Consider the following 27,153-nt stretch of genomic DNA (forward strand, 5'->3'; position numbering starts at 1 on the left):
TGTAAAATGGAAAAATTTTTCCACAGACTGATGTGGATGCTCTTACTATTCATTTGCAAGACCATCATGGAAATTTAGACATTGTACAAAGACTAATGCGGAAGGTTTTTGGGATAAAATGTGTAAATTGGAGCACTTTTTGTATTTTAGAAGAGTTTCCACGAGTTGGTGTAGATGCTCTTAGTCAGCCATTAACCAATGTTAATGGCGCCTAAATGTTATGGGTAGTCTTGATAAACCAATAGCCAACGCCCTATAACCCAAACCAATAGCCAATGCCCTATAATCAAACTACCATGTACAAGGATAACTCTAGAATTAGGGAAAATAATCACTAAACCAAAGGAAAGAGATTGGGTGAGATCAAAATCAAATCCCAATCTCAAAGTAATTTGACCTCCAATCACCTTATAAATAACAACGTCACCAAACCTAAAGTGTACAAAAAATTATAAACTATTAAGAGATTTGTTTCCATCATATTTGCTACTAATTTAAGCATCAAAGAATCTCCCTCGCCGGCACTCCAACAAGTCTCTCTATTCTTTTGCAAATGTTTTTCGCAAATCAAGTTGAGCCCTTGATCAAACCATTTCATCATTTGTTGTTTTCGTTGTGTTTTTTTTTTTATAAATAAAAACACACAAAGGCATCCTCCCAAAGCATTCCAACAAATATTTTCTTTGTGCGTTACATCAAGCAATATAGAATTGTCTTATTGGCGTCGTGCTTCTATTGAAGATCAGTTTGGTCCAGAAAAGCCAATAGACTTTTGGCCTTCTACACGTATTGAATTCCTAAAGGTTGCTTTGGGAATTTGGATTTGGATTTTAAATTAATAGATTTGAAATCAAGGGAATCCATTAATTTTTTTGAGTTATTTCAAATTCAAGCATTTTAAAGGTTTAAAATCCTTGGTGAATTTGTCAAATCTAAATCCTTGACCTTTTCAAACTTCTCAGACAAGTTATTTGAATTTTAATCATCCAAATCCAAATCCAAATGCTCAAATCATACCATCCAAATACACCAAAAGTGTATTATTCAGCGACAATAATATTCTCTAGATAAATGCAACGACAAAAAAACCAGATTATATATAATCATTAGAAAAAAAATTTTTGTTTTTCTGATCCATTGTTTTTTGATCAAAGAAACTTGAAATTATGTTATGCCTTTTGTTCTTTTTTTGAATTTCTTCTACCTATCCATGTTACCATGTGTCATGAAGTAGTTCATAGTTTTTTTATCAAAGAAACTTGAAATTATGTTATGTCGTTTGTTCTTTTTTTGAATTTCTTCTACCTATCCACGTTACCATGTATCATGAAGTAGTTCATAAGATCAGACATTTGAGTGCTTCCTTAAATAATTATCAGAACCCATTATTAATATCACTTTATTATTTATCATTTCTTTTTTTGTTGAGAAAATATTATCTATTATTTACAACATGTCATATCAGCAGTGGTGAAATATTTTGTGAAAATTATTGTGAACTTTAAGTTGTTATTGTTCCTTCTCTTAAAATTGTTGCTCAAGGCTTGATAAACTCCGTGGAGTTCAATCCAATCCAATCCCATGCAAATGGGCCAACGCACAAGCATGCACACATGGTCATTGGCATTCATAGACTTCCTGTAGTTCTACAGTCTTATCGAATCCATGAGATCCGTCAGCGGAATGCTAGAAACTTGTCACAGCCAGAGAAGCGAGACTTCGCACCAAGTATGGCTAGTCTTTCATAGCAGCATAAATATTCACATTAAAAAAAAAAAAAAAAAAAAAAAACCCGAAGACAAGAAACCCCTTGAGCATTTTCCTAAATCAACCACTTCAGCAACGTTTCTGTCACATCAGGGCTACCTTTTTTCAATCTTCATTTGATGCGAAACAAGCAAATACAATTTTATTGTTTGAAAAATTGGGCAAGGCACCGACCCATAAATTTTCGTGTTAGACTGACTTCCTAATACTACAGACAACGTACTCATAACAAACAACAAATACAAACTTTTGCATCAAGGAGAGCTTTCTGACAGGTAAATAAAAATTTCGTATGAATTTCAGAGTTGTCCCAAAGATCAACATCCTCAAACAAGCATAAAGTACGTGAGTATGTTGAAGCATAGTAACACAAGCAATAAGCCAATAATTACTCATAAGGCAAGATGGTTGACCAGTATCTATTCTATCACATGTAATTCAAATTATGCTAAACCTGTGAAATAAAAAAATTTCTCACAAGATGGAAATTGGGACCCCAGCCATCCAAGATAGACCCTCTAAAATTTTGCTAATACAGATTGTCCAGAAGCCTAGGTTCAATGATGAACTTGACAGAAAACAGGGCTCTTTCAAACTATAATGAAGCTTTTATAACTTTCTGAAGGAAACTTGTTTATAAATATAGCACTCAAAGGTTACACTACAATACACTTGTACTAGGATACAACACATCACTGGATTGTGATTAACACAAATTAACTAAATCAATTAGGCCTTCAACCTGTCAATTTGTTTGCTCTTCATTTTTCTTTTTTTTTGTTTAAAAAGACCTTCATCCTGTCACTTTGTCAGCTAAATAGATCCCTCTGCCATTCTGCTCCATCTTGAACCATATCTTCCAGTAAAAGCACAGCAATTTTCTGACTGCTTCCACACATGTTCTTTCCTTACCTTCAACCTAAATCATAGGATTGTGATCAGTATCTCATTAAGTTTTGTTCATTTCAGTAGCGTTTTGTATTTTTTAGTTATTTTTTATTCACTGTACTTTATCTAAACTAATATTTCAATGAGCTATAAGAAATTTTTATTTTTTATTTATAAGTCTTGTAGAATTATTTCTTTTATGTCAACCGTAGCATCATAACAAGAAAAGGTCTTCTTAGATATGCACCTACTGCTGGATGGAGACTCAGTAGGTGACTGCAGGCTTCTTGTCACTGTCTGCCCTCACAAGTCATCTGCAGTGACCCCATGTTTCTTTTGAATAAAGGAAAATTTCTAATTTAAATATATATATATATATATATATAAAGAGCATAGTAAAAGGGCTTACTCAACCAAGTACCACAGTGGGGCATGCAAGATAACACAATAGCATTTAAATTCTAAAAGGGGAACAGAATTTTAAAGCAGAGTGCTGAAGACAGAAACTGCGCAAGTTCCCTTTTTTGATTTGTGATAGGTGTGAAAAAATTTACTGCAATCCAGATAGCCCAATTAACATTATAAATGATCATCATCATCAGAATTAAGGCAATCATAATTCCAATATTTCTCATGAAATTAATTTTCAGCCATGTTAATATATTAAGAAATAACACTTGAGAACCTTGTCAACTAAACATTTCCAGTAAAGTCGCTAAAAATTGTAATGATATTAATTATTATGGTGGGTTTTAGAAAAGAAAGGAGTTCCTCTAAAGTATATTAAGCCTATTAAGGATATGCATGAAGAGTTGGAACTAATATGAGAAGATGCAGAGGAATCACAAGTATGTTACGTATCACTATAAGTTTGCATGAAGTTCATGTCTCTTTGCACTGATTACTGATGAGCTCACTAGACCAATTCAAAATGAAGTCCCTTGGGGTGTGTATATATATATATATATATTGTAAATGATACAATTTTAGTGGATGAAATTAAACATAGAGTTAATGTTAAGTTAGAAGTTAGGAGGGATGCTTTAGAATCTAATTGCTTTTGGTGAAGTGGACTAAAACAAAGTACATGAAATGTAAGTTTAGAAAAAGAAGAAACAAATATGAAGAGGTTGTAAAACTCGATGCTTAAGTAATTTCAAAATCTTGAATCAATAATTCATAAGATTGGAGAGATTATATAAGATAGGAGAGATTGAATCAGATGTGAATAATAAGATAGAGAGGGTGGATAAGTGAAGAAGCGCATCATGAGTCTTGTGTGATCATAGAATATCTATTAAGTTAAAGGGAACATTTATAAGATTGCTATAATACCAGCTATGCTCTATAGTACTGAAAGTTGGGCTATTGAAAACCAACATGTTCATAAAATGGGTATAATGAAATGAGAATGTTAAAATAGATAATTGGAAATACAAGAAAAGATGAGATTCAAAATTAAACTTTATCAAATTCAACATTGTCTGACAGATTAAACTATTGAGACAAGTGGTAATCTATTTTATATAACAACAACAAAACAGAAACCTTATGTGTGAGAGAATGAGGTTCTTCCATGTGGCATATTCTTTGATAATTCTTTCATTTAGCCTTCAACCTCATCTTTTAATTAATACCATGTATCAATCTTCTTTGAAAGGAAAATAGGTACTATTCATTTAACATTCCACCTAAGCAAAGGTTTTAATAAATTGATTCATTTAGCCCTCCACCTAAGCAAGGTTTTAACGAATTGATTCATTTAACATTCCATCTAAGCAAAGGTTTTATTGGATTTTTTAATTTTTATTATTTATTTATATTTCAACAATACATAATTTCATCTCCTTCAATCTATTCTAAAACAAGATAGTGTGTAGGGTGAAGTTAAGTCGATATATTCTGAATCAAATTTATTCTCTCATCCCCATAGAACACAACTTTAACACAAACCAAGGTCCCTTTCAACCCTTTCAAAGGGAGTCCCAACCAATAAAATTTGCAGCCTGCACCCTAAGAAAAGGCACGGGCACTCTACATGGAAGCCATATTTGTATCTTTCTGTATAGTTTGGGAGAGGGGCTTAGTAGGCAACCTTACTCCCAAATTTCTACATACAGATTCCAAGACTTGAATTCATGACTCATCAGTTGGGCAGAAGGTACTTAACATTGTGCCAAGTTCCAACAGTATTCAAGACCAATGCTTTTTGAACATTAAAGATGCTTGCACAATAAATTTATTTAGACCCAACCATAGAATATTTCACATACGTATATATATTTACATATGTACATGTCCCATATATTTATATATTAAAAAAAAAAAAAAACATATGTACATGCGGTGTGAGTGAGAAAGCTAACATTCCCCAGCACTTGAAGGTGTTAGCAATGTACCCAAATCAATTGGATAAAAATGGTCTTATTAAACATCAGGTTACTCCTTTTAATTGAGGATACTCATATTGCATCACATATTTTCCTGTCTTTCCTAGAATTACAGCAGCCTCTTTCACTTTGCAAACAAATCATACTAAAATTTGTTGCTAACCATGGGTTTGACCCTAGCCCACTCTGCAAGAATTGCCCCTATGATCATCATCAATCCTTTGTGTTTGCTGTAAATCATACCTACTTAACTTCTCAAAACTCATAAGGTTTCACTTCAAAACTATTTTATAATGCTCTTTCACAAACATCCTCAAAATCCTGGAATTGGAGTATGAACAAGTAACATGTAGAAATCCTTGCATTCAAGGACATAGCTATGATTCAGACAATAAAACTAACAGCATTATGATAATGAATTAAAGAAACTGTTTTGCTTCTTTGATAACTTATTCCTACTTAAGTAAGCAAACCCCAAATAAAAAGAAGAATAAAATAATAAATGATGTACAAGCTATTCAAACTTCAAGCTCAAGTGAATGTGAAAGGAGAAACATACCATTAAAGTGGAGTTGTGCATGGGAAATGAATTCTCGCTATTAGCATTCTAAAGCATATGTAGGGACCTACAAAAAAATAAAATACAACATAAAAACCAAAATACACCAAGAAATTCCACATCAACATCTTGTTTAATCTAGGCCAAACTACAATTTTGGTCTCCATACATTTGTTACAATTTCTATTTCATTCCTATTCATTTAATTTTATTAGTTTTGTCCATCAACTTTCAAAATAAAGGTACCTAATTGAGTCAACTTTTTTGATAATTTGATAGTTGGGGGAGGAGAAATTTGAACCCTAGATGTCTCTTGGTACCTTCAGCTGATTTAGGCTCATGTTTGTACCAATTGATAACCTATTAACATTGATTGAAAACTAGGAAAATGAATTGACTCAAACAAAGAGAGCAAGAAGAACCATTTCAACTCAAGGAAGGAGCCTTCCTCCCCCATGAAAGTTCAATTGGTTCTGTTCTCTCCAAATAGTCCACATGATACACAACAGAATTGCCCCCCAAATAACTGCTATCCGATGCCAACCAATATCCCTATTCCAACAAGCTAGCGATTCCACCACTTGCTTAGGCATCACAATTTCACACGAGATACCAAACAAGCTAAACACAAATGTCCACAAACAATAATGCATAAGAACAGTGAAGAAGCAAGTGATCCACCAATTCCCAACTAATCGTACACATGCAATGCCAGTTAATGACAGATATATTTCTCTTCCTCAGATTATCCAATGTAAGAGAATATTTCCCTTGGTGGCTGTCCAAGTGAAAAAAGCTACTTTAGAAGGAGCTTTCACCTTCCAAATCTCCAAGGGAAAGAAAGACTTCCTCCAGGCGTTAAAACTCATAACATTTGTGTGGACAACAGCTTTAAGGAAAATCCTCATAGTTGATAATCTTATCAGATGTAGGATGATACTGCCGGCCGGGTGTACTATGCACAAAAGTAACAGTGAGAACACATATCACTTCACTTGCCGGGGAGCTATGAGCAAAATATTTGCATTTGAATCTAATTGGGTGATGCCAAAGTTGGTTGGGGAGCTACAACAATGTTGAAAAGGAAGCCAAAGTCTTTCAAAACTAGATTATACAATGTTGTTCCATTGTCTCATTTGGAAGTTATGGAAGTAACAAAGTAGAAGGATGTTTGAGTGGGAAGAGGTGTGTGCTGAGAAAGATAAAATCGCTGTTTATCAGCATTTTGTTTTACTGGTGTCATTATTTGAAAGTAGACCTTGCATTGTTGATGCAGCCATGGAAGATTAATTTGTTACTACTTTGCAAATTTGTATTTCAAGACTTATTATATAGGGCCCACGTGTGAAGCCCAATTGAAGTAAAAGTTGTGTGGTTTTAACAGTCTGGTTATGTGTGTCTTAGGAACTCAGTTTATCATTTGGGTTTTTATTTAATATGTTACGGTCAATTGGGTATTCAGGGGAAAATCTATAATTTCTGCAATTCCTGCATATTAAAAATATTTTGGTATTTTAGGATTGAGAAGTTACAAAGGATTTTCTTTGGAGAGGTCTGTAGGATGAGCATAAAGTTCATTTAGGATGGGATAAGGTGTATTTTCCTGGTTTGGTGATCAGGAAAATCACTACCTTTAATAATGCTATTCTTGGTAAGTGTTTGTGGTGTTATGCAGTTGAGGAGACACAGTTATGGGGCGTGTGATCGGCTTGAAATTTGGGAAGGATTTTTTTAAGTTGTGTAGGGGTTTACATGGGTGTGGTGTATGGTGGGTTATACAGATGGGTTGGGAGAGTTTTAGTAAGTTTATCTACTTTGAGATTGGGTTGCAAAGTAGGGTCTGGTTTTGTTATGACTGCCGGTGTGGGGATGAGCTGTTGAAAGTAAATTTCCCGATTTTATTTGAGATTGCTACTTATAAGGAGGCATTTGTGGCAGATATGTTGGTAAGTCATACTGTGGAGGAAGAGTGGAGTTGGATCTACGGTTTCAATGTGGTTTTAATGATTGGGAGATGGAGTTGGTGGGGGCCTTTTTTCATACCTTGGAGTCACAGAATCCTCCTATTGAGGACGGAGATAGGATGAGGTGGTGTTTGGGGTTGAAGGGGGATTTTGACATGTAGTCTTTTTATGGTGTTTTGAGGGGATCTAACTCTATTACTTTTCCTTGGAAAAGCATTTGGTGTATAAAGGCTCCACGTCAAGTGTCTTTTTTCATTTGGACAGCTGCATGAGGGAAGATTCTCACAGGTGATTATTTAAGGAGACGGGGTTTTGCTTTTGTGGATTGGTGTTGCCTCTATCGATGTAACGGGGAGAGTGTTGACCACCTCCTGTTGCATTGTGGGGAGGTTTCTCGGTTATGGAGTTTTGCCTTTAGATCGTTTGGTGTTACTTGTGTTTTACAAGGTTATTGATATATTGGAAAGTTGGAGAAACTGGTTGGGAAAGGACTCTTCGAATATTTGGAATTTGGTACCTCATGGTGTGATGTGGATTATTTGGAGGGAGCGAAATATTCGCATTTTTGAAGATTTGGTGCTTACCAAGGATAAGCTCCTAGCTTTATTTGCAAGAACCAAGTTTGATTGGTCTCATGCGTGGGGATATATCTCTAAGGAATCCATTCTGCTATGGTTTGTGGAGAAGTATCCGGATGGGTTGGGAGGTTTTTAGCAAAAATGCCCTGTATAAGGTTGGGGTGGGGGATAGAGTGAAATTATGAACAGATAGGTGGTACGGAGATCTTCCTCTCCATTTGGCTTTTCCAGTCTTGTACAACTTTGCTGCAAATAGAGAGGCTTCCGTTGAATCTTCTTTGACTTGTCAAGGAGCAGGGGTTAGGAGAACTTGGGATGTTCACTTCATTCAGGGTCCTAATGATTGGGAGGCAGATGCGGTGGCTGATTTCTTCCGTTTCTTGGCATCCAATTTGCCTACCGTGACAGATGGTGATCGTTTGAGATGGAGGTTGACAAAAAAGGGGGATTTCACTATCCGCTCATTTTATCATGAGTTACATGGCTCCTTTGCTGCTTCTTTTCCTTGGAAAGGTATTTGGAAGGTTAAGGCACCCCGGCGTGTCTCTTCCTTTGTTTGGACAGCCGCTTGGGATAGAATCCTCACGGGAGATATCTTGAGACTTAGGGGCTTCGATTTCGTTGATTGGTGTATTATGTGTCGTTGCTGTAGCAAGACAGTGGATCATTTGTTGTTACATTGTTGAAAGGCTTATCGACTATGGTGTTTTGTCTTTAGGACTTTTGGGATTTCATGGGTCCCCTCATGTACGGTGCAAGATTTTCTTTTTAGTTGGTGGACTTGGTTGGGGAAGCATGCATCTTACATTTGGAACATAGTTCCGCTGTGTTTGATGTGGTGTATTTGGAGGGAACGCAATCGGGCGGACGTTTGAGGATTTGGATAGATCTGAGGACCAACTGCTTGCTCTCTTTTCTGGTTCACTTTTTGATTGGGCTAGGGCTTGGGGACTTACATCTAGTGACTCTATCCCTCTTTTCCTTAGCTCCCTTACTCTTTGTATTTAATGCTTTTATTTGTTTTGCTTTCTCATCTTTCTTGTACTTCTGTTCTGCTGATGCTCCTTTGCATCTAACAATTTTTTAATATACTTTTCTTACCTATCAAAAAAAAAAAAAAAAATTCCCTTCTTGTTCATAATTTTTTTTTTTTTTTTTTGATAAGTAAGAGAGAATTATATTCAAGAAGCTACCTCATGCAAACAACATAAGGCAGAACAGAGAGTACAGAGAGGGAAACAAACAAGAAAAAACAACAAAACAAACAACAGTCAACAGAAAACTAAGTACAAAGAAGGGAATTTAGGAACATAGGGAGAGAATCACTAGAGGTGAGTCCCCAGGCCCTAGACCAATCAAAAAGGGAGCCAGTAAAAAAAGCGAGCAGCTGGTCATCGGATTTGTCCAAGTCCTCAAAAGTGCGCCAGTTTCGTTCCCTCCAAATACACCACATCAGGCACGGAGGAACTAAATTCCAAACACTAGAAGAGTGCTTTCCCAGCCAGTTCCACCAACCAAAAAGCGTATCTGCAACCGAGCATGGCAAAACCCAGTTGATCCCAAAAGATCTGAAAACCCAGGTCCACAGCTGATAAGCTTTGTCGCAATGGAGTAGTAAATGGTTTACCGTTTCCCCATTACAACGACACATAATGCACCAGTCAACAAAATCAAAGCCTCTACCCTGCAAATTATCCCCAGTAAGAATCTTCTCCCAAGCAGCACTCCAAACGAAGAAAGAGACCCGCGGAGGAGCCTTAACCTTCCAAACACCTTTCCAAGGAAAGATTATAGATGAGGGACAACGAAGCTTATTATAGAAAGAGCGAGTGTTAAAATTCCCCTTCTTTGACAACTTCCACCTCATACGGTCTCCGTGCTCAGATTGAGGTAAATTTGAGCCTAAGGTACAGAGGAAATCCTCCACCTCTCCCGACTCCCAATCATTTGGTTCCCTGAGTAAACGAACATTCCAGCTTCTCTGAGCCCCAGTCCCCAACCTTTCAAGAGACGAGGCCACAGAAGCCTCTCTATTATAAGCAATCCCATACACCATCGGGAAGGATAGATGGAGTGGTAACTCCCCACACCACCGATCCGTCCAGAATTTCACTCTATCTCCCATCCCTACCTCAAAGTGAGTGCATTTACAAAACACCTTCCAACCTTTTCGGATGCTTCTCCATAAACCGCACCCGTGGACACCCCTACCCACCTTGGAAGACCAATTCCCCCACTCTTCCCCAAACTTCAAAGCTACAACCCTCCTCCATAGGCGAGTCTCCTCCACCCCAAACCGCCATAACCATTTTCCTAATAAGGCTTTATTGAAAGTCGTAATTTTCCTTACTCCCAAACCCCCATTCGCCTTTGGGGCACACACCTTATCCCACCCTACCAAATGAGCCTTCGAATCCCCCCACAAGAAATCCCTTTGCATCTTCTCAATCTTCTTAGCCACATGAGAAGGGATGGTAAAAAGAGATAAATAATAAGTAGGGAGGCTAGCTAACGTACTCTTAAGCAACGTCAGTCTTCCACCTTTAGACAAGTACAGCTTCTTCCACCCAGCCAACTTCCGCTTAATTTTTTCCAAGATAGGATTCCAAATAGAGGGGGACTTGTGGGAAGACCCCAACGGCATACCTAAATATGTCATAGGCAAAGCCCCAATCCTACAGCCCAGAATCTCTGCCAAAACATGCAAATTATTTACCTCCCCTACTGGAACCATCTCGCTCTTCGAGACATTAACCTTCAAACCTGTCACAGCCTGAAAACAAAGAAGAAGCATTCGAACATGCAGGATCTGGTCCACTTCAGCATCACAAAACAGAATAGTATCATCCGCAAACAAAAGGTGCGAGATACATTCCCCTTCCCCCCGTCTACCTTCAGCCTTAAAGCCCCTGATCAAGCCAGCTCCTTCAACTCTTTTCAACATCCTGCTTAAAACCTCCATTATAACCAAAAACAACATAGGGGATAACGGGTCCCCTTGTCTCAGACCCCTCGTGCTCTTAAAAAAGTCAGCTGGGGTCCCATTAACCAAAATAGAGAACTGGACAGTTGAAATGCAAGTACGAATCCATCTACACCACTTCTCCCCAAAGCCCATTCTCTTCAAAAGATCTAGAAGAGCCTCCCAATTCACGTGATCATAAGCTTTCTCAATGTCAAGCTTACAAATAACCCCCGGATTCTTGCTCTTCACACGACTATCAAGGCACTCATTGGCAATAAGGACTGAGTCAAGAATCTGTCTACCTCCCACAAAACTGTTCTGAGACTCAGAGATAAGTTGGTCTAAAACCAGCTTCAAACGATTTGCCAAAACCTTAGACAAGATCTTGTAAAAGCTCCCCACCAAGCTGATAGGCCTGAAATCTCGAATATCGGAAGCATCATTCTTCTTAGGAATTAATGCTATGAAAGTAGCGTTCAAAGATTTCTCAAACTTACTGTGGAGATAGAACTCCTCAAAAACTGCTAGAATATCTCTTTCCACCACTCTCCAACATTGGTGAAAAAAAGCCATAGAGAAGCCGTCTGGACCTGGGGCTTTATCTCCAGCCAACTCGTTGACAGCTAGAAGAATCTCCTCCTTCTCAAACCTCCTTTCAAGCCAGCCCCTCTCTGACTCGTTTATCTGATCAAACTCCAAACCTTCCGCAAAAGGCCTCCACTCCTCAGTCTCCTGATACAACTTTTTGTAAAATTGAACCACCTGAGCCGCCACCTCGGACTCCTCCTCAAAAATCACCCCATCCACCTCCAAAATACTTAGATGATTAAACCTTCTATGAGAATTAGCCACCTTATGGAAGAATTTGGTGTTATTGTCACCTTCCTTGATCCATAACATTCTTGATTTCTGTCTCCAAGAGATTTCTTCCAACGAGAGAAGTTTCTCTATTTCTGATCTCAACACAACTCTCTCACAAGACTCTGCAGCAGAGAGGCCAGACTCCCCTTCCTTGGCATCTAGCACTTTCAAAGCCTCAAGAAGTTGAGACTTCTTGCGCCCAACATGACCAAACTCCGAGCGATTCCACTGAATGATGTCTTCCTTCAGAGCCTTCAATTTTTTGGCAAACACAAAACTGGGAGTGCCAGAGAAAGAATGCCGATTCCACCAAAAATGAACTCTATCAGTGAACCCATCCGTCTTTAACCACATATTCTCAAACCTAAACGGACTTTTCCCCCTCGCCATTCCCCCTACCTCCACTAGAATAGGGAAATGGTCAGAAACAGGGCGAGGTAATCTCCGTTGGACCACATTCGGATATTGCTCCTCCCAATCATGAGACACCAAAACTCTATCTATTCTAGACATCGAAGGCTGTTCTGAGCCGCTAGACCAGGTATAATTCCCTCCCTCCAGAGGCAAATCGATCAAATTAAGGTCCTCGATAAACTCTGAAAAAAGTTCCATAGCCGGGGTGAGACGGGAGTTACCCGAGCGTTCACTCGGAAAACGGACAATATTAAAGTCCCCAAAACAGCACCATGGGACGTTCCAACATTGCTGAACGCCAACCAACTCGTCCCACATAAGCCCCCTCGCATTGTTGTCAGTTGGACCATAAACCCCAGAGCACGCCCAAATAAAACCATCCCCCACCCCTTTCCACCGAACAGACACAGAAAAAGAACCCACCATGAACTCCAACCTCTCTAAAACCCTCCTATCCCACATCATCAAAACTCCGCCCGCCGTCTGGACAGCATCTAAGGCCACCCAGTCCACATAAGGGCAGCTCCACAAGCTGCCAATCATGCGTCTGTCCAAGCCAGAAAGCTTAGTCTCCTGAAGACAGATTACATCACACCTCCATTCCCGCAATAGATTTTTCACAATCAAACGTTTCCGACAATCATTCAGACCCCTAACATTCCAAGAGAGAATTTTTAAATTCATAATGACAAGAGGAACCCAACTGTAGAATAAATTCAGCCGCCAACACTCTACCTACCATCATAGTTAACCGAAGATTGCAAATTCCTCAGCTCTCTCTTCCCTTTATCCCTTTTAATGGCAGCTTTTCTAGGGGCTGTATCTTTCCTGTCCAACACTTTGGCCTCCTCTGTCTCTCTCTCAATCTTTTGTAATAAGGCAGTGCATAACTTCTCATGGCGACTAAGAGGCAGCCCCACCAATTTACTAAATCCGGGGAGTCTATTCTTCACCCAACTGGAAATATCCGCCATATTCAGACACTCCAAGGCCTCATTGCCACAAAACAAATCAACTGACAGAGGTAACCCAACGGGGGTGATAGACATTAGAGGTAAGCTTTCCTCTCCACCCAAACCCAACTCCGAATGATTCAATTCTCCCCCCACCATAGTACTCACTCCAGGAACATCACAATCTGCCTTCCTGGGAAACAACTCTAAGCTGGGCTGATCAAAATCCAAGGCCTCTATCAGCTTGAGGTTGGCACCGCTGTCCCAGCCCCCTTCAGCCCCAAAAATAACATCCATAGCCACAAGCCCAGCCCTCAACAAGCTCCAAAAGATACCAGAAAGAAAAAGCTCAGCGGATGACCGCGAAAACACTGAATCGGACTTACCCGGTGTCAACATGGGCTCATCGGAGCTGGTTCCGGCGAAGGAGGTGCCGTCGTCCCCCACCGGAAGCTTGTCGCACCGGTCCGACACACCAGAAGCTGGATCGGAGCTCTGAAGAGGAGGCTTGGGATTCGCCTCTGTCATCGGTGCCTGGGTTGAGTTCTCTTCACCAGACAGAGAACTCTCGCCCACTTCAAAGGCACTTGGGCCTGAAAAAACAGAAGGAACACATGTCTTAAGTGTACCGGATGCTAATGGGCTTTTGTCTAGGCCCAGCCCAAGTGTTGCTCCAGCCTTATAAAAGACTCCAGCCTTATAATTTCCACGTGCAACCCATTTTAAAGCCCTTGGTACTTCTGAAATACAATCCCTGTCCCTTGCCCGAGTCTCCATTCTGCACTTCGTATCTCCCCCTTTCCTTCTGTCCCAGAAGACTCGCCTGCTCCCTGTCACATCAACCTCCACTAAAAGGCTTCTTCCTGACCAGTAAGATCTCCTGACAGCACTCTTCTTCCCTTTTAAGAAATCTTTTGAATTCAAACTGAGGAGTGGGTAGCGTAGCCTAGAGTTTTTTGCCCCTACCTCTGTCTCCTCATTAATGCACAGCTCCTTCTTGTCCCCTCCCACCACCTCCACCTTATCTGCCTTGCCCACCGGAGCTACCTTCACCTTGGCACCTTTATGTCTCAGGTTCACCCCTTTCATCTCCTCTCTAAACTGTGCCTTCTTCCCCTTATCTGAGTAACCTATCTGCTTTATTTGCTTTCTAACCTCTATTCCTCCATGAGACCCTTGTACAACTTCAGCAAAGGTTCTAGGATTTTGAGTCTCCAAGTTTAACCTCTGCACCTGGGGAATAAACTTTGAGAGACCATGACCACCCACCGCGTAATGGGAAGGGAACAACAACTTTCTCAGCTCAAGACCAAAGGCCCTCCAACCACTTCTCTCTTTGCCTTCAGGAATTATGATCGACCTCCTAGACCCACCAGCTTTGAGCTCAGTCAATAACAAGAACTGACCCGAGGAATTGAAGCTACTTTGGAGAGTAAATGCAATGTCACCTACTCTGAAAATAAAAAACTGTTTGGAGCTCTTCCCAACCACAAGTTCTTCAATACTATTCATCAACCAAAGTGCTGCAGTCTTGCCTAAGAAGACTGATCTCATAAAGAATCTGCCCCTCTCAAAAATCCTTAGCAGGAAAAAACGACCCCCTTCCTCTAAAACTAATTGAAAGAATTTTGACTCAATAACGAATCTGCGAACTCCCCCCATTTCAATGAAACTTCAATGAAGATGTTAATAGAAAATTATCCCAAATCTTCTTGTTCATAATTTTTTGTTTTCTTTATATTGTACATATTTTATCTGCCTACTTCATTTTTTTTAATGAAGTAGTTTTTTATTAATACAATTTCTGTTATCTATCCCCCCACACCCCCCACAAAACAAAAAAAAAAAAAAACCCTCAATAATCCTGAGTATCTTGGGTTTTATCATCTTAGAGTGCAAGTTACTCCCTGTGTACTTGGGTGTCTTTTTTTTTTATATCAATAAATCTTTATTACTAATAAAAAAAAAATCATCTTCGAGTGCAAGTTAGTTTTTTTTATAAGGTTTCATTTTAGTCTACTAATCAAACTAGGAGTTCCTGATACTGCTAGAAAAAGAAAGGCCTCATATATATTTGTGTTCAATGTACTCAAGAAAAGATGAAGTTTATTACTAATAATACCAAGTGTTTTAAGCATTGAGGCATGTTGGTTTTGTGCGTTCTCTCTTTTTTTATTTTTTGATAAGTAAGAATTGTAGTATTAAAAAAGACTTCTTAATGGAAAAAGGCACAGAGAAGCCAAAAGAAATATAAAATAATTTTTAAAAAAGAAATAATTAGGTACAAAAAGATAGAGATTCTATAAACATAGGAATGATGTAAACCCCTAAGCATGAGACCAATCAAATAAAGTTCCTACGAATGAGGTAAAAAGATGATCCCCCGTGCTCTCCAAGCCGTCATTATGCTCCCTCCAAAAAGTCCACATCAAACACAAGGAAACCAGATTCCAAAATATTCAACGAATGTTCCTCCACCCAAACAATAATTTGATCACTTTCTCTGGAAAAACCTCAAAAGATCCCAAAAGATGCAAAGCTCCACAACTAATGAGCCCCTTTGCAATAAAGTAAGAGGTGATCCACTGCCTCCTCACTACATCGGTACATGCAACACCAACCCACTATAATATAGCCTCTTCTCCAAAGATTATCACAAGTGAGAATTTTCCCCTACTGCCAAGTGCCAACCAAAGAAAAAAAGAAACTCTCTTAAGGGGCCTTCACACCCAAATACTTTAGAAAAGTGAGAGAAGTTGAGCCCCTCAATGCATTATAATAAGAACGAATATCAACCTCCCCATTCTTCTTCAACCTCTACCGCACCCAATCTTCATCCTCTCATTCTTCTTCAACCTCCACCACACCCAATCTTCATCCTCTCTTACGGGAAATATTAGATTCCAAAAAATGGAAAAAGACAGCTACTAAATCTATTTCGAAAACCTCGTATCCCAACTCCTCTCCCCTTCACCCAGTCTCACCAACAAAAAGTCCATCAATGCCTCCCCAATCAGTAGAAATTGCATACAACACCAGGAAAGCTACTCTGAGAGGTTGTTCCCCTCACCAACAATCATGTAAAAAAGGAACCCAACTCCCCACTCCAACCTCTTTTTTTTATATATAGGTAATCAAAGAAATATTATTAATAAAAATAGAAAGTAAAAATACAAATTGTTCATGATAATGAACAACAAGAAAAGGATAAATCAAACAACAAAGAAGAGGGAAATTAGGAAACTAATCTAAGAGAAATCATAAACTCAGAGAGAAAAAAGAACAATCAGTAAAACTAAAACCCCAACAACAAGACCACTCAAATAGACTACACTAACATCCAACCTCAAACCAGATATGCTAACCAAACTGCTCTCAACCCATTCAAATGAGTACACCAAAGACCACAACCATGAGAACCCCTCCCTAACTTCAAAAATCCCCCCCCCCCATCCCCCCCCCCCCACCCCCCGTCCTCCTCACCAGTCCTCTCCAAACTTTGAGGCTTCCACACACCCCATAAACGCGTTGTCTCAACCCCAAACCGCCACAGCCACTTTCCCAATAGGTCTTTTTTAAAGGTAGCAAACTTCCGGACCCCTAACACTCCATTAGCAATAGGAGCACACACTTTATTCCCCTACCAAATGATGTTTAAACTCATCCCCCATACCACCACATAAAAAATCCCGCTGCAACTTTTCAAACCTAATAGGCACACTTTTAGGAAGAGAAAACAAAGATAAATCATAAGTAGGAAGGCTCAAAAGAGTACTCTTCAATAAAGTCAAGTGACCACTTTTAGAAAGATAGGATTTCCTCCACCCTGCTAACCAAATCTCAAACTTCTCCAAGGTAGGATTCTAAATAGCCGTCAACATGTAGGACGCCCCAAGAGGCAAATCAAGATAGGTCATAGGCAAGCATCCTACCTTACAACCAAAAAAAATCCGCCAAGACATTGATATTCTCAACCTCCCCTACAGGAACCACTTCACTTTTGTGCACATTAACCCTGTCACTTTTTTGTGTTCTTTTCTCTCTTTATCTTCTCTTCTTTCTTTTGGTACTGTTCATGGGTATTGTTCACAGTTCAAATATCGTAAAATTCTCTTCTTATTTTTTTTATTTTTTTATTTTTATTTCTCTTACAACCCCAAATCAAGCCATTTTTTTACCTACCAAAACCCTAAAACCTAACATACTTTCTTCTAGCAAAAAGCCATCAAATAACTCATCAAACCATCTTTTAATTCATAATACAACCCTATTACCCTTTCTTCAACGATTCTAAACCATAGGTCCACAAATCCTCCTAAACTTAACCCAAACCCACCACAAGCACACATGTACAAAGTGGGGAATTTTTCCATAAATTGTATATTTTTTGGATTCATTGATTATGTAAGTGGTCAAGAGTTGATAGTTGAGCATACAGCAAGTATACTACAATTGTCCCAACGATCCCTTTGTAATATTATTTCTATCAATATACATAGTTACATATCCCCAAAAATAAAAATAAAAAATAAAAAACTGAAGGAAAATTTCTAAAATTCAATTGGAGATCAGGTAGCACCATTCAGGTTACAAGAACTATATTTATTTATTTTTTGATTAGTAAAATACAAGGTTACAAGAACTATATTTCAAACTAATAATATAAATCTCCTAATCATATTATCTATTTAAAACCAAATTTGATTACTAGGTCCACAAACTTAATGATTGTTAAAATAAATAAATAAATAATATGCAGCATATAAATAAAAATAGTCATAATGGATCTCCACAAATACTAAACAAGCAATCATCTCTCTGATCACATAAAAAAATTGATCACATGCAAAAAACAACAAATCCAATTTTGTTCCCAAAGAATTCCAGGTGCAAAACTGCATTAAATGGAGGTGGAAAATTCTGCTAAATTGGACCTATACCTCAAGCATATTTTCATCAAGAAAACGAGATGTTGCACAATTCATGGCATAAGAACTATCATGTTGAAGGATCCTAAGCTTCCCTTCCTGCATTTAACAGCAAAATTTAAAATAAAAAAAAAAAAATCAGGCTGGTGATATCCAAAAAACAAAAATGTTAAGTACAAAATCCTGTTTACCTTAGTCCCATAGACAAGGCCACCTCCAACTGATGGATGAAAGCAGGCTACATTGACCTCATCCTCAGCACTAGGAAGAACTCTCACAAGTTCCATATCAGAAACTCTGTAAACCTGAGTAATAATAAAAACTTTTTAAATTTTTATTTTTGATTGAAAAGTTATAGTGTTATACATGCACATGAGTCTTGAACTCACAACCTCACCCTCCATCGCATTATTATGGGAAAATGAAGTGCCAGTTCAGCTATAGCTCATAGGCAAATAAAAACTCTAGGATCATAGAGGGATATCTGTGATTTCATGTTTTTTATACACAAGTAATATTCTTGGGGAAAGAAGTTCTACACACATATCCAAGAGTACAAAAAAGATGGATGTGAGTTCATACCTCCAGAATTGTGTAAATGGGTACTGTTGTCTCCCCATCAATGACAACACTCTTAAGAAGTGAACTATGGCGACGACCGTAGGCAAGTAACAAGTGCTCTGACGTGGGTGAGAACTGAGGAATGAAATAATATACATGTTTAATAAGCAAAGCTTCCAGTTAATAAATACATACAATGTATCTTTTAAGTATATAAAATATGTAATTATTCTTTGACTACGTCATTTCAAGTTATATCATTGCCCTTAGATGCAAGACTGCAAGTAGCAAACAAATGTAAAGCCTGCAGGCTTACACTGCTCTCCCTTTTCAGCCAAAAAAAAAAAATCTTCACATTGAACAGCACATGCATAAGAAGTTGCAAAAAACTTCAGGGATATATAATACCTCTGTTTATTCATTTCTTTTTTTTTTTTTCTTTTTTTTTCTTTTTTTGATAAATAAATAAGAATTTTACAGAAAGAGACTACTTCATTTATTAGAAGTGACTGGTTGAATTTTTCCAAATTCCTTTAGTATGAGGTGGTTATGGTACTAGAGTGAGTGAAGTTTTGGGAGGATGTGTGGTGTAGGGGTTGTTCTCTTAAGGAGGCTTTTCCATAATTTTACCTTATTAGTAGGACAAGGGGCTCTTCAGATTTAGATGTTATGCGTTTCTCTGAAGGGAAATAACAGAACCAAGCAAGTATTTGCCAAAATATGATAATGATAATAATAATAATAATAATAATAATTCAATGTTGATATAACTAAGAGTATATAATTGATACCCATTTCATGATACACAACTACTTTTGCAAAATAAGGAAAGCGTATTTCTTACTGTTGGTTGGCTTTATCAAACTCGCATAAATGGACAATGCTTCTTAATAAAAAATGAGTTTCTTTTGTGTATTCTTTTACAATACAACTTTTGAGGGGGAGCGGCCATTAAGACAAAGTCAATTGCTAGAAAATGTGTGATAGATGAGACTAAACGTGAACTTTAGTACACTTTCAACAAAAAGTTTTTAGCATAAAGCTAAATAAGTTGTTCCCAAACAAATACATAATACAGTTTTAGTAAATGAGACTAAACATGAAATTGATGCTAAGTTGGAAAGCTAGAAGTATGCTTTAGAATCTAAAGGTTCTAGGTTAAGTAGGTCTACAACAAAATATATGGAAATAAGTTTAGTACAAGGCAAAACAGATGTATAGGTTTGTAAAACTTGATGGTTAAAAAATCAAAAAGAGTTGGTGTTTTCGATAACTTGGACCCATAATTTATAATGATGGGGAGATCGAAGGATGTAAATTATAGGATAAGAACATAGTGGATGAACCGGAGAAGTGCATTAGTTGCAGAATACTCAATACCTATCACTTTGTAGCATGGATGGGGATAAAGCTCCAGGGCCAGATGGTTCATTATTACTATTTTGTTCTATGGTCAGTAGTGATGCTATGCGTTTCTTCTTTTTGATAAGTACGTTTCTACTTCTTTTCTTCTTCTTTTTTCTTTTGATAAGTGATGTTATGCAATTCTTCTTTAAATTTCATGACAATTGCCTTTTTGGAAAAAGCTTGAACACCACATTTGTGGCTTTAATTCCTAAAAAGGCAGGCGCAAATGAAGTGACAAATTTTAGGCCAACTGGCCTGGTGGGTAGTGTTTATAAAATACTGGCTAAGACCTTAGTCGATCATATTAAGGGATGTTAGGCCAATTATCATAGTATGGGATACGTAGAATGCCTTTATTCAAGGGAAACAGATTCTTGATTCGGTCCTTATAGCCAATGAGTGTTTGGATAGTTGCCTGAAATCTGGAAAACTGAGGGTGTTATGTAAGTTGGATGTGGCTAAGGCATATGATCATGTCAACTAGAGTTTCTATTGTACTTGCTTCAACAATGTGGTTTTGGGGAAAGATGGAAAAAGAGAATAGAATTTTGTATTTCAGCTGTCAAGTTTTTATGTTGGTAAATGACACTCCAACTAGTTTCTTTGAGATTAGCAGGGACGTGTTAGGAAGACCCTCTTTCTCCATAGTTTTTTTTTTTTTTTGGCTAAACCTCTTTCTCCATTGTTGTTTGTGATTGTTATGGAAGCTTTAAGTAGGATGATCACTAGAGCAGTTTCAGAGGGTTATCTAAGTGGTTTTTCTATTGATAGTTTTTGAAGGGAATCAATGGTTATTTCTCATCTCCTTTTTGCAGATGATACTTTGCTCCTTTCTTTTGAGGAAAATTCTACACGCATTCATTATCTTCATTGTATCCTTGTGTGCTTTGAGGCAATTTTGGGCTTGAGAATTAATTGGGCAAATTTGAAATTGTGCTACTAGGAGAGGTTTCAACCATTGAGCATTTGGCAAGTGATTTGGGCTGTCAAATCTCATCCCTTCCAATGAAGTATTTAGGATTACCATTAGGAGCTTCTTTTAAGGCTAAGTATTTGGGACTATTATTAAGCGTATGCAAAGGAGATTAGTTTATTGGAAGAAAATGTATTTGTCAAAGGGGGTCGTCTTACACTTATTTAAGATTATGTTCTCTAGTCTCCCCACTTATTTCTTATCTCTTTCCCATTATCAGTGGGCATAGCAAGTAGATTGGAGAAAATTCATAGGGATTTTTTTTAGGTGGTATGGTAGATGATTTCAAGTTTCATCTAGTCAATTGGAATATTTATTGCACTCCTGCTTACAATGGGGGCTTGGGAAATAAGAAGTTGTTGACCTTATAATCAAGATTTGTTGGGTAAGTGGTTGTGGTGGTATGGGTTTGAAGAAAGGGTGCTTTGGAGACGGGTCATTGAATTGAGGTATGATCCTGGAGGAGAGTTTGGGGTTCGGGATTGTCTAGGGGAGCAAATGGGGTGGGTTTGTGGAAGTATATTAGATGTGGCTGGGATAGGTTCAAATGCTTCATTCCTTTGATATTTAGAGGAGAGGTATCTTGCGTTATTCCTTATCGCACGAAATAGCAAGCTCTAGACACCCACATTAGGGGGGGAAAAAACAAAACCCAACAAACAAACAAAAACAAGAAAGCAACTGACCTGAATTGATGTTAAACAATGGGCAGCGCGTATTGCCCGTGATGCAAGCACCAAACCAAATCTAGATAATAAAAAAATATACATAGAAGATCAGGAAGAAGTAAGAGAAAAATATAAATCAAAATCTGGAAAAGATATGACCAAATTCAAAAGTTTAAGCCTTACGTTGCCTCCTCAAGGGAATATATCCTAAGCTCATAGAGAACTTGATGAGCTGAAATTGGGTGTCGTGTTGGGGATGTTGCAGCCCCTGCCATGTCATGGTGGACCTGGCTTTGCAATCCAGGATCAGCTTCTAGATGAGGCAGCACACATGCAACACATGCCGCTAAAAATCTCCCGCAAGGTGAAAAATGAGCACCCATTTCACTGCAAATGAGTCCTTACATGTAAACATCCATCAAAATCTGGTTTATGATATCATGCAGTCTAATACATTAACATGATAAAAAGAGATTTGGAGCAATAATCTATAAATAAATAAAAATGAAGAGAGTTAAAATAATACCAATATCTCTATTTTCTAAGTAAATGTTGCTCTGCAAAGAACTATAGTTAGATAAGTAGAAGTAACAATAGTACTTCTTCCCATGATAGGTTTTTTAAGGTTAACTGACCAAGTAATAGATAAAAAAGCAATTTAAAAAACGTTGACATAGCAAGAGAAAACTATTATTTAAAATTATAAAAAGGTTATACCTACAAAGCACAGCATGTGGTATCGTTAGTCGACACTTTTCTGCATCAAGAAAGGCACATGGATCTTTTACATCATGAGGCCATATTCTTAACTTCACAGTGCAAGGTAACTCTGCAGCAGCAGCTGCTGCAAGTGAGGTTGCAAGTTCAGATTGAATTCTGGTAACAGCAAGTTGAGGATCGCCTTCATCACGTGGAATGTGATTGAGGATAGCACCTTCAGCAGATCCAGTCGTGGGCACCATGCGGGAACGTGAAGAACGCTGCCGTGAGCTAGATCTTCCAGTGACCCTAGATTGGTTAGCACCAGTTGGCATAACTGAGGAAGCCACAGGATTTTCCATTTCACTAAATGCTGATATATTTTCATGAGCTGAAACATTGACTGAACTCATGGTGCGCTGCCCAGCTTGACTCTGGCCAATTAACCACCCTTGCAAGAATGGTAGCTCCCAATACATTGGGTCACCAAAAGGGAAGAAACGATTATTTCTCTCTTCAGGCTGCGTTTCCATGGTCTCCATGGCATCCATAGCTGACTGAGTGATTGCGTTATCCGTTTCACTCATTAAAGAATCATTTCCTGTATCTTCTGGCATAGGAGATGAGCTATTAGGATCAACAGGAGACAACAGAAGTTCATACTGCCCTGATGGAGTAGAATATGTCAAAAGCCGCACTGAAGCAGAGGGATCCACTCTTGGTTGCACATTACTTGAGCCAACATCCCCATGAGTATTCTGCAAAGATATTCTCCCATCATCTCTAGCTAATGAGGGCCATATCAAAAAGGGGAGAGACATGAGAGGAATTTCATCTGCTAAACAAGGACGACCACTGGAATGAGAATCAGCCAAGAACACAGTGGGTGGAGGATAGCGCAAGTAACCTGGAGAAGTTGCAATTGTCATTGAGGAATCTGATGAGTCAAGGTCATTGACCTGCAAAGCGGCACAATATTAGAACCAACAGGATAGATCATGAAAGGCTAAAAGGCATGGCAATATGATACCACCAAAAATAGTCACCTCAGCAGTTAAAAGAAAAGGGGCTGCATGGGGGTGAAAATGCACAGCCCGAAGTGACCGCCGTGTCTTCAGTACAATGACTGGTGATGATGTCTCCCCTCTCCGGTTGTAATGCCACATGTAAAGCTAAGACAAATTATAATCCAACGAATTAAAGAACAAGTCAACATAAGACATTATGTAAATATTTGAAGGTCAAAGAGTCCTCACCTTGTGACCTGAAGCCACAGCAAGAAGCTCCCCTTGGGCATGGAAGGCAATGGAAGCAATAGGACGATCTGCATGGAGGAAGGAAAGAGCTATCATATCCATCATAAAAATAATAAAATCTGAGAATGATACTTTTCTCCAAATGCTAGATAAGGAAATCCATAGAGGTAATTACAAAAATCACGTGATCCTATACACTCTGCAGTATTTGCATCCCACAAACGAACTTCATGATCCAAACTTCCACTAGCAAGTATTTCAGGATAAAATGGATGAAATCTAACCTGCAAAGTTCCACAAGCACATGAGAAAGGAAGTTGCATAGGAGAAATAGAACATTCATAGAATAAGTGCACGTGATGTTACACACATCATATCTAATAATATGCATGGATTCTCGTAACGGGCATGAAAAGAAGCTCTTTCAGGAAAGCTTTACTTCATACGTAAATCACCATATGACACATTCCATATGGTGCACATCATAGAAACACCTGTTATGGCACTAGTTTAAATTATAATTTTCTTTTTAAAAAGGCCAAATAGATAATCAGAGAAGAAATTTAAAACTTTAGCATGTTTATTCAAAAACCTTATTTACAACATATTCTATCAGCCTAAAAGATCAACAAATGTCAATAAAGCATATAAGATAAACTTACCACCCAAGGGGTCCTCCGGTGACCACTCAAAACCTTTAAGCAGCTCCCAGTTTGGCAATCAATAATCTTCACCGTATGGTCTCCACTGCAGGAACATAAACACAATGCTATTTAAAAATTGAAGCGTCTCTAGAGAAATTTGTGACCCAACCTTGGGCATAAGCTAAAAGGATAGACAGAAAATGGAAACTCACTGAGTAGAAGCAAGCGTCCTCCCATCAGGGCTGAAGGCTGCTGCTATAGTTGACCTTGGAGGAGGCAACAGTGGACAATATTTTGCTGATAAATGCCGCAACGTTTCTGCCTCCACCCTGGAAAAATGTCAAAAGCTCAAAAAAAAGATAAACAAATATACTTATTATACCAATGAATGAATATAACAGATGAGCAATAAAGAACCCAGACAGTACCATGAGACAAGCCCTTGTCTTGCATCTATTGCTGCTTCATGCCTTGACCCAACCGAATCAAGATGCAGTTTTGAACCTTCTCCCCATAATCTTTTTGACGAATTCTTCGTTCGAGGACAAACCTCCCGTCGTGCCAACAGTCGAAAGACATTGCCTCCACTAGCAAAACCATAAAAGCAAAACCAACTTAGTAGAGGCAACACCAAACACATTCAATATTATTATCTATATAAAAACAATAAGCAAAGTAACCCCTTCAATCAAACAGCAAAGCTAAATCCAGCAACATCAAAATAACAAAAATCTATACCTACATACCACATTGTTCATGAATCAAGGAGTTTTAAGCATAAATCTGAACATTACAAGTGATAATAATCAATAAAGTACTAAACGAGATATTTTGTAACCATCGGATTATCAATTTTGGCAATTTCACCAAACCTGAATTAAAAAATTAAAAATATCTAGCATCGGCAACTGAATTGAGGTTAAAATTAATTTAGCAGAAATTGCACGAAATTATATAGAAACACTAATTATAAGGTTGCAGTACAAAAAATTGATCCGAATTTTATGAAAACCACAAATATTGAGTCGAAAGGAGAGTGAATTCCCCGAATCTGATCGAAAAGTCAGATCTTCGGCTAGAGCGGAGGGGGTGTTGATGTATGGAAATCCAAATAGAGAGGAAATTGAAGAATCCATAAGAGAGAAAGCGAGGGCAAAAAAGGGAATAAGATTCACCTGTGCTTGGAATTTGAATTGGAATTGGTGTGAGGAGAGCGTGGACCAGATGTTGACGGGGCGTTAGCGTCGTCTCCGTAGAAGGATGCCCTCATCTTTGTTGCGGAGGAGCTCATGATTAAAGACTTTGCGCCATATTCCCGAGAAAACGAAGCGGGGACGAGGAATTTTCCCGAGAAAGTGAGAGAGGAGGCGATGGATCAGAGAGGTGGGAAAGGGCTGTGTCTGTGTGGAGGGGCAGCATCGGACTTGTGAGATGAAAACGACGGAAAAATATTTGCTAAAATAATATTATTTTATTATTTTTAATTATTATTATTATTTAAATGGTCATTGTCTTGAACACGGTGTGATATACAGCCCTGTTATCGATTAGCTAATATGTAATAGCAATTAACTCGTATGATTTCATCTTTATTACATAGATTGCTTATTACAAAAGAATAATTATTTTTTAAATTAAAGAAAGGTTATTCTTCTTTAAAATAATGTATATAATAAGGCTTTAAATTAATATATTTTTAAAAATATAAAATTTCTTATACATCATTTTTTATAGAGAAATGATATATTTACAATATTTTTACAATAAATCCTAAGTAGCAAGTTGTTACTAGTTGTTATTATTGGGGTAAAAAAGTAATTTTAGTGTTAGTTTCAAATTTGAACCAATAACAACTAACCACGTGTGATTTGTTGTAAAAATGTTATAAAATTATTGTAAATGTAACATCTCTCTTTTTGTTAAGCTTTTCATGTATAATAACAAAACTTATAGATAGTAATAATTTCTTTTTTTTTTGGCTAAGAGAAAAATGAGTAAGGGGCGACTTCAGTTAGTATCTTCCACCTAGATGTAACATAGTGACATCCTATCAATTGGGCCTAAGCCTGCAGGAGCAAGAGATTCAAATGAGCCATAGCTGTACACCCAGCTCCATCGATGACCCTAGTGAGCATGAGTCGACCTCAATAATGCTAGGTGCACAACTATTCCATTACAAATATCTTTTATTTCCAATAATAAAAATTATTATTCCAAATATCTTCTATTCTTAATAATACAATCTTCATTCAGTATACCAAAAGTGTCATAATTGTGTTTTGTAAACATAACCATTTTAAGTGTATTTTATTTAAGTAAGAGTTATAATCTTCTTCTTCTTTTTTTTGCATCAAATTAGAAACCAATTTAAAGTGTCAAAAACTTGAAATTGTATTGACCTAAATTAGGTCAAATGAATTAAAATTATATTTTAAAAACATGATTTTAAATACTGTTCTAAAATACGATTTCAATAAAAAAAATAAAAAATAAAAAGTATTCGATTCCAAAACAATTTCAAAACAATTCCACTATAAATAATCAATATTATAAATATATCATTCTTTCTTTCTTTCTCTTTTTTATTTATTTATAATTCTATCTGTTATTTTGTAAAATTTTGTGGATGATTCCACACTTGCCCAAAAAGCCTCGCTATAGAGTCCGAAATTATCCCT

At 37.7% G+C, this 27,153-nt stretch overlaps 1 protein-coding gene across 5 annotated transcripts; it reads right to left on the reverse strand.

Moving 5' to 3' along the window:
* Positions 1–2,353: 2,353 nt before the first annotated feature.
* On the reverse strand, positions 2,354–25,914 carry LOC112017487 (uncharacterized). 5 transcript variants are annotated; one of them, XR_010625690.1, is made up of 16 exons: positions 25,651–25,914; positions 24,904–25,062; positions 24,688–24,804; positions 24,494–24,578; positions 24,007–24,115; positions 23,832–23,899; positions 23,622–23,747; positions 22,594–23,534; positions 22,060–22,263; positions 21,895–21,955; positions 18,850–18,963; positions 18,459–18,572; positions 18,280–18,366; positions 5,605–5,671; positions 2,903–2,969; positions 2,640–2,686 (listed from the first exon to the last, which is right to left on the reverse strand). XR_010625690.1 is itself a non-coding variant. In XM_065765214.1 (15 exons), exons 1-14 carry the CDS (start codon positions 25,764–25,766, stop codon positions 2,946–2,948), a joined length of 2,325 nt encoding a protein of 774 aa, XP_065621286.1. In that variant the 5' UTR covers positions 25,767–25,914; the 3' UTR covers positions 2,532–2,686; positions 2,907–2,945. The 5 variants fall into 5 exon arrangements, 4 of the variants coding, with proteins under 4 accessions (XP_065621272.1, XP_065621286.1, XP_065621283.1 ...); XM_065765214.1 differs by lacking the exon at positions 5,605–5,671 and having other exon boundaries at positions 2,532–2,686; positions 2,907–2,969; XM_065765211.1 differs by lacking the exon at positions 5,605–5,671 and having other exon boundaries at positions 2,532–2,686.
* Between the last annotated feature and the right edge of the window lie 1,239 nt (positions 25,915–27,153).

This window comes from Quercus suber, unplaced genomic scaffold (assembly GCF_002906115.3).
Source record: "Quercus suber isolate HL8 unplaced genomic scaffold, Cork oak 2.0 scaffold_23, whole genome shotgun sequence".
In the NCBI taxonomy this organism is placed as follows: domain Eukaryota; kingdom Viridiplantae; phylum Streptophyta; class Magnoliopsida; order Fagales; family Fagaceae; genus Quercus; species Quercus suber.

What these genes read in the sequence shown, in the direction of transcription:
- LOC112017487 (XM_065765200.1), bottom strand. Translation starts at nt 25,766, where the DNA reads ATGAGCTCCTCCGCAACAAAGATGAGGGCATCCTTCTACGGAGACGAC. An exon ending in TATTCCCTTGAGGAGGCAAC is followed by an intron (nt 21,956 to 22,059) that starts GTAAGGCTTAAA and finishes TTTATTATCTAG; the next exon opens with ATTTGGTTTGGTGCTTGCAT. An exon ending in CCATTTACACAATTCTGGAG is followed by an intron (nt 18,573 to 18,849) that starts GTATGAACTCAC and finishes ATTATTACTCAG; the next exon opens with GTTTACAGAGTTTCTGATAT.